The sequence below is a fragment of the Miscanthus floridulus genome, unplaced genomic scaffold (assembly GCF_019320115.1).
Source record: "Miscanthus floridulus cultivar M001 unplaced genomic scaffold, ASM1932011v1 fs_550_9_10, whole genome shotgun sequence".
NCBI lineage: Eukaryota > Viridiplantae > Streptophyta > Magnoliopsida > Poales > Poaceae > Miscanthus > Miscanthus floridulus.
In genome coordinates, this window is record NW_027096926.1 from 52,170 (window position 1) to 60,000 (window position 7,831).

General features: G+C 51.6%; 2 protein-coding genes and 1 pseudogene across 2 annotated transcripts; 2 read left to right on the forward strand and 1 right to left on the reverse strand.

Moving 5' to 3' along the window:
* The window catches only part of LOC136532230 (G-type lectin S-receptor-like serine/threonine-protein kinase At2g19130), an 11,574-nt pseudogene extending 11,292 nt beyond the window's left edge, over positions 1-282 (reverse strand).
* Positions 283-2,477: 2,195 nt separating this feature from the next.
* Positions 2,478-3,513, forward strand: LOC136532231 (FCS-Like Zinc finger 17-like). Its single transcript, XM_066524835.1, has 2 exons — positions 2,478-2,903; positions 3,016-3,513. Exons 1-2 carry the CDS (start codon positions 2,599-2,601, stop codon positions 3,194-3,196), a joined length of 486 nt encoding a protein of 161 aa, XP_066380932.1. The 5' UTR covers positions 2,478-2,598; the 3' UTR covers positions 3,197-3,513.
* A 3,240-nt stretch (positions 3,514-6,753) lies between these two features.
* LOC136532229 (ethylene-responsive transcription factor RAP2-2-like) lies at positions 6,754-7,825 on the forward strand (the record flags this gene model as incomplete). Its single annotated transcript, XM_066524834.1, has 1 exon — positions 6,754-7,825. A coding segment is annotated over exon 1 (756 nt), but the record flags the coding sequence as incomplete, so codon positions are not given.
* Positions 7,826-7,831: the final 6 nt, after the last annotated feature.

Sequence of the window (7,831 nt, forward strand, 5' to 3'; positions counted from 1 at the left end):
CAGCCTCTCACGTCCTCTGTCCCCTGCCTCCGTCTCGCTCCGCAGTAGTACTACAGGACACCGCCAACTCAAGAGCGAGCGACACATGCTACTGCTAGTTGTTGTGGACCACAGGCACGGCACCGACCCGCTCCCGACGTGTCTCGTCTCGGAAAAGAAAAGGGAAGGGAAGGCATCGTCTCTGCCAGACACGTGCTGCACGAACGCACGTACATAACCACCGCTACAGGGGAAATCTTGTCCGGCGACGGCGACGCGATCGGCCATGTGCTGCGCGTCCATCGCTGCCTTTCTAGGCGTACGCACGCACTGCCTTTTTCTTGCTCGGCGTGGCGACAGTTTGTAGATTTAGTACGATCTACTAGGCCGTCTCACATGGCCTAATTCAGCTAACCGGGCCTCCTCTAGGCCGTCAGCTTTGGGATTTTTAACTGCTATATATAATCTGGTGTTGCTTGTCGTCTACAATTTGCTGGCGAAACCACCATAAACTAAGCACAGCGTAGTTCTCACGCACCACTAGCTAACAGCGAAGCTGCTGATAATATGATAGTTCCAAAGTGGGTGCCGTGTGTTTTCCCCTTCCCGTGTTAGCGTGAGGCTCAGCATGAAAGTGTGATACATGTTGACATTGTTGTTGTTATATATCATTTTATTCATCTATTGTATAGTCGACACGACGTTTTTTGTTCTCATCTGGAGCGGAGATATGATAACTAACACCCACACGTCTCGCTACGAGCCTACGACTACGATGTGTATCCGAAAAGGAAGGGCGTCGCCGGCCGGGAAGCACGTGCGGCACGAAACACAACACTAGCTTCTGCCGCTCGATCGCACAGACTCGCAGGCCGTGTGTCATGCGTGCAGCCGTTTGTGGAGCCGAGCGATCGCATCGCATCGGAGTCGGAGGATGCTGTCGTGCACGATGAGGGACACGGGAGAGTGGCCGGGGGAGAACAAGGATCGGATGCCACGGTTATGTGCCGCGTCCCCATCGCCGCTTTCTAGCGTACGTCCACACGCACGCGCCACCTTTCTTCTATAAACCTTTCTTACGGCAATGCCGGTGTTACTTGTGGGCAGTGGCGGATGTAGGATTTTGGCATAGGGTATGCCGCATTAAATTTTTCATATGCAATCTAACATGTGTGATGTAGTAAATTTACGGTATCCCTTCAAGATATGTGTGATGAAGTATATAGGAAAACAAAAAAAATGTGTGTGGTAATAATGCATCAAAATTCTCATATCCTATGGCGAACTTTCTATACCACAAAAGTATGTGTGATGAAGTATATAGAAAAACAAATGGTAGTAATGCAGTTAAGGTATCCCTTGAAGAAATGATGAAATCTAACATCAGTTAATGATAATTGATATGTAATAGCAGCTTATAATTTTTTTCATCTATTGAGCAAACTTGTGCAGTACCACGTTTGTATGAAGTATAAATGTTATCGATAATGGGGAAAAAATCAGCAAATATGCATGCATGTCGATGCTTCGCTGCCCATCTACTGGCCTACGACGCTTTTGGGCTATGGCCTACGACTCTGCTCATGTGATGTGAATGCTACGCGGCCCATTTTTGGTCCAGATGGAGGCGATAGGCCAGGAGCCTAAATGTGTATCGGTCGTTTGCTTCTCCTTTGCGTCTTCGTCAGTTCCTCGCAATTTCGACGGGCACGCCGCCGCGCCGCTCAGGGCACGTTTGGAACGAATTTCTCAGAAATGAATTTCACAGCAATCAGTTCAATTTCACAAAAAAAACACAAAAATAAAGAAAAAATCCCGCATTCCAAACAGACCCCAGCGGTGAAGCTGTCTGCGAGGGACCACGCAATATTGCTGGATTCGCCCGTGCAACTTGCATCAGCCTAGGGTACGCCGCACCATACCTGTGCCACCCGCTGGCTCCGCCCATCGCCCACATTTCCATAGTTTAGCTGGGCGGTTATTAGCTGTGATCAATGCATGGCCACAGTTCCATTATTCAAATTCGCAGTGGGTGTGGGTGTGGTTCCAGTTGTTACCGCGATTGGCCATTGCTTGCAGGACAGTGACGTTAACACAAGATACTGCAATCGAAAGGACACCTAGCTTGTTGTCTTGTGGAACGGTAGAGATAACACCAACCCACATGTCAGTTGTCACGTCTGACGACTACGATCTGTTATCCCACGTGGCAAACAGGGCGACACTGCAGCTGCAGGCCACGCCCTACCCAATCGCGTGATCGCACGCACGCTGTGAAAGTGAAAGCGAAAGCGAAAGCTGGCCCAGCTTTTGCCTCATGTGTAGCATGTGCGCGTATTCTCGCTACAAACACAAACATCTCTCTCTCTCCCAGCTTTTTCTTGGCCTCAACCAACTCAACTGTATAGCCACAAGAACTAATAAAACGCGTGCGTCCACAGCGCAAGCTGCTATGGGGCTGCTATATATTTCGCGCACCTGGCAGCTCAAACACCTCACGACATCAATTCCTAGCTCTCTTGCAATATCTTCTCTATCTCAGTCTCTCCGAGTAGTACATACACAGACATACACGCTCCGAGAGAGGCAGATACTTGCAAACTAAAGCACAGAGCTAGCATGATCCCTAGAGCGCCAAGTCTCTTCCACCTTGAGGAGGGGGTGGGCGTCTCGACCTCGACGCCAATGGCGGCCTCATCCGCCGGCGAGCTCGTCGGGCTCCGCCTCATCATACAGCCGTCGCCGAGGAAACAACAGCTGCCGACGGTCCTGAGGAGGTCCGCGGTGAGGGTCCCAGCGGCAGCGACGGGCGCGTCCAGCAAGTGCCACGAGAACGGCAGGGTGTTTGTCGGGCTCGAGTTCTTGAAACGCTGCTTCTGCTGCCACAAGAACCTCGACGCCACCATGGACGTCTTCGTGTACAAGTAAGAATCCCTGCCACTATCTAATAACCTTCCGGCGCTCGTTCACTCTCGAGCCTAGCTCGACCGTGTGAGTTGGTGACTCATGTGGGTTTCGGGTGACTTAATTTTGCAGAGGAGAGCAAGCGTTTTGTAGCGCCGAGTGCCGGTGCCAGCACATAGCGAAAGAGGAGCGGCGAGAGATCGAAATGCTCATCAGGAAGCGCCGCGACGCGTTCCACCGGCGGCACGCTGCTGCGGCGCCTAAGTTGCAAGGAGCGAATCGGCTCATGAGACTGCAAACCGCCGCACGATGATAAACATATGTTAAAACGCTGTATAAATTATGCTGCCTTCTTCCATTTTACAAGTTAGGAGTGCCTTCTTCTTCAGTACGAATCGAAGAAAGATGTCAGTAGTGAGCGGATGGTACTGCTGGTTGACCTTTGGCCTGGGTGCCAGGAAAGACGATTTCCTTCTCTTTTTTGAAGCAGAGGAAGAGGCAACTTCTGAATAATAATAGACTCAGACAGCATCATACGGTTCATGGCTTGTGGCGCATAACATTTTTCATGAAGCAATGTCTTTATTTGGCATATTCAATTAACTACTCCGTCCGTCCGTCCCAAAATATAAGTGACCCTGACTTTGGTTCTTAACTCAAACTATTCTAAAACTATGCTAAGTTTATCATTCCACTGTGCCGCTAGCAGTAGCCGGCATGGAGTGCAGCAGATCAAAAGTCAATGGAAGAAAGAATGAAACGATTATTGCTGTTCAATGTTATCGTGCGTTCTGATCAAACAATCGGATTGACGTGTATCAGATCACCAGAAAAAAATATAAAGAAACTGAAGAGGAGACGTTACATTTGAGAGAATCGAAAACGGACACAAAAAGGGAAGAGGCGCATCTAGAGAGCTAGCTGGATTATTACTGCAACCATCTTATATTGTTGTTACATGTGGATCGGATGGGCGACACTAGGGCGGGCATACGGGATCGCAATGAGGGCACTTGGCCCTACACTCACGCATCGTGTCGTAACACAGGGATTCTGGCCTCTCGTTCCAGCAGCAGTAGCAGTCATACGGCTTCGTATCACACTCCATCTTGGCACAAAATACCAGCTTCACCTTGCTCTCATCGAATGTCGCTGTAGCATTATTGCTCATCTTCCTGAGGCTATACGCATGGCTCCTTGCAGTTCCAACCTCGAGAAGGTGAGGACGACCCGCTTCAATAAGCCGTACGTGTTCAACAGCGCGCAGAATATGTATTTATACATATATCTAGATTCAATCAGTGATAAAAAAATGAGAAAAAAGAAACAAAGATGGTGAGATGTAACTTACACTGGACGGGCAATGCAACCACAACCAGGATCATCAAGAGTATGGCCGTCATCACCATGCACCCCAAGCCACCGCGCCTGTCCCCCATGTTCATATTGGATCTGATCCAAGTTCTGAACGAGATGATTCAGAATTTCATACTGAAGGAACCTCGAGAGAAATAAACTACCCCTGCACAGAATACCGGATCTCCTCCCAAATCAATGCATCCACCGGCTCCTGCAGACGTGAAGAGATCAGTAATCTCGCTTGTATGCTTTGTTTCCACAGTTATGGCTACCAGTAGTGTTTAAGTACCAGCGAAAGGCATACACATTAACATGAACGTTGCAACGGGCGCCAAAAAAGTTTTCACGAGAGTATATAGTCGTTCATTGTCGCAAATCCGGTCTTATTATGAGAGAATATATAGTCGTTAGTACTGTCGACGTTGTGAGCTGTCTGACCGACCCTTGTAGAGACACAGGCCCATAAACGCGTTTCAGCCGCGCGAGAAGGGAACACAGATAAAAAGGCCTGGCAAGCCCATGGAATGGAAGGGCCCAACAACACAGACATCCGAGCGGGCCTCGTCGATGATATCCCATTTTTCTGGACAGCGAAAAATACAGCTTTGTTGCCACTGAAATTATTCTATTCAATTGCCTGGCGGTTTCATTCCTCGAACGATAAGCTTGGAGTTTGCGTGGACCTCTGTTCCCTCCCTACGCATAACCTGGAGCATGACACGAACCGCAGCTCTACTGAATATCTTCCAACCATGGCAACCGACCAACCGTAAATTCAGTCATTGGCATGGCAAACGCAACGCAGGGAATTATCTACGTGTGGTCCCATGGAAATAGATCATCCAAGGACACACTTATTTCCCTCCCAAATTTTACAAGCTACCTTATGGTCCAAGATCATTATGGTAAAAAAACCACCTAAGATGCTTATCGTACTACCCACTAGGGACGGAGCCAGGGAGGGGCTGGCACTGGCAGGGGGCCATGGCCCCCCTATGCATTAGAGTGTATATTTTGCATAGACAATCGATCAAGTCTGTATTGTTTTCACCCCTCACATTAAAGAACTTTGCACGATCTGTTTTTGCTTGGCCCCCATGTTGTAGTAATACGGGCTTCGTCCCTCCTACCCACTGCTCAAATACTCGAGCCTTCGATAACTACTTCACGGCCGGGCCGCTCCTCCACACTTTTTCTTTTGTAGGCCATCCAAGACCCGAGCATCTTTTACTCCCTCCGTTCTTAAATATACGACACCGTTGACTTTTTTCATTCATTTGACTATTCGTCTTTTCTACAAATATTTTTGCAAATAGATAAACTTACAAGTTAAATCTAAAGTACATTTGATAATAGGCACAATGGTACACATTTTACTTTAGTTAACTAGCTCGTTAAATAGATATTGGTGGTCAAACTTAGAGTAAAAGGTCAACGATGTCATATATTTAAGAAACGATAGTAAGCCGAGAGTGATGGCGTCGCTTTGGTTGGGCAGGGCGGCGAGGGCTGGGACGTTGTTCTTCAGGAACTGCATATGTTTGCTCCGCTCAGGTGCTGCAACGGACCGAAAGAATGGAAAAGGGCCTTTCAGTGAACTAACTGACCCAAAGTTGGGCCCTTCCATAAACACGTTTCATCAGGCCGAGAAAAGAACTAAAAGGGCCTGACTTGCCCATGGAATGGCCCAACAACACACAAAAAAAACAAGTGTTGAAGACAGCGGGCCTCCCCTCACGAGCATATCCCATTTTTCTGGCTCGCTAAATCGTAGGCACGCAGACAGCGAAAAATACACTGGAATCGTTCTATTCAATATTCTGGCATTTTCATTCCTCATTGATAAGCTTCAAGTGTTGGAGACAAATTGATAATAGGCCTGAGCTCAGCTTGGAGACAAAGTGAGGTCCGTCCTCCTAGTCCTAGTCCTAGTCCAACGCAACGCAATACCGATACCGCTTTTCCAGAAACTTTGGCAAGCCGCAGTCGTCCTCGTGCCTGGTTTGGCACTTTGGCTCGGTGATCATTGACATCCATGACCCAAGAAGATGCATCCGGATGACTTGTATATTTCCCAAATTGCGGCGATATGTTTATTCCAAGTGCACGTACAGTACTATTTGCAGACCGAAGACAGGCACTCTTTTAGTTTGGGGATGATACTCCTCGTTTTTTTATGCGGGCCACACTTTGAAAAAGTTGAAGGCCTCCGGTCCTCCACTCCACCCCACTTGTTAACTTTGCCAAATCATCATCAGCGCTAATCCTTCCGTCTTATCGCTAAAGCTCAGCCCACTTGCTTAGTTTAGCAAGGGGTTTAGCGGAGTGGTTAACAATAACACACCTGATTAGAATAAGCTCCCAGCTGGGCCACTTGCCAATACAGCCTGGGGGGCGGAAGGGAGGAGGAGGTGGTGGTTCCGGTTTGGCGCCGCTGCCGCGGGCACGGCGTCGCGTGTGGCCGCCTCGCCACGGGCTCGAAGCGGCAAGGGCTCTCTTCCTGTTCCTGCTCCGGCGCGTGGCGGGCACACGCCCTCCTCCTCGACGAGTCTTCGGGTCGCTCAGCGGCAACACGGTGGGCCGCAGAGTGGAGACCGTCGCCGAGCATCGCCGAAAAGCTCAAAACCGCGGGCCGGGGCGCCCGGCACGCGCGGACAACTTGATCCCAGCCGGGCCAGGGCGCCCGGGTCTACACGTCTGGCTGGCTGCTGCCGTCGCTGTCCCCCGCCGCGCCTCGCGACAGCGGCTTCAGCGCGGACGCAACTTGGGAGGAAGGCATGAGGCAGATGCATTGCACCTCCTGCCCAAGACAACCGCCGAAACAGCGATGGCGACGAGGGGACACGAGCATGCGGGCCCTTCCCTGCGTGTCCGCGGCGGCCGGCCTTATCCCCTCACACGCTGCGATGAAGCTGCCTGCCCTGCTCTCCTCGCCCCGCGAATGTTGGAGCCCCCACGCCATGCCATGACCCACCGCTTCTTATTCCTAGCCCAGCGCCTCCTCCCCCTATTTAACAGAGCCTCCTCATCGAGCCGAGACCACCCATTCCAAACCAAACACAGGAGCTTCAACAACCAGCGAGCAGAGAGGCAAGAACCCAAGAGAGAAAGCAAGATGTGTGGTGGTGCGATCCTCGCCGAGCTCATACCGAGCACGCCGGCGCGCCGCGTCACGCCGGGCCACCTCTGGCCGGCAGCAAGCAAGGGCAAGCAGCAGCAGAGGGCCGACGACTACGAGGCGGCCTTCCGGGAGTTCGACGAGGAGGAGGAAGAGGTGGAGAGCAAGCCGGCGTTCGCGTTCAGCGCTTCCTCCGCCGCGACGACGAAGCTAAGGAGGCAGCAGCGCCAGGAGCTGGCCGCGCCGGCGCCGAGCAGGCGCCGCAAGGCCTCCCAGTACAAGGGCGTCCGCCGCCGCCCGTGGGGCAAGTGGGCGGCCGAGATCCGCGACCCCGTCAAGGGCGTCCGCGCCTGGCTCGGCACCTTCCCCTCCGCCGAGGCCGCCGCGCTCGCCTACGACGCCGCCGCGCGCGACATCCGCGGGGCCAGGGCCAAACTCAACTTCCCCTCACCCGCCGACGCCGTCCAGAAC

What these genes read in the sequence shown, in the direction of transcription:
- LOC136532231 (XM_066524835.1), top strand. Translation starts at nt 2,599, where the DNA reads ATGATCCCTAGAGCGCCAAGTCTCTTCCACCTTGAGGAGGGGGTGGGC. An exon ending in ATGGACGTCTTCGTGTACAA is followed by an intron (nt 2,904 to 3,015) that starts GTAAGAATCCCT and finishes TTAATTTTGCAG; the next exon opens with AGGAGAGCAAGCGTTTTGTA.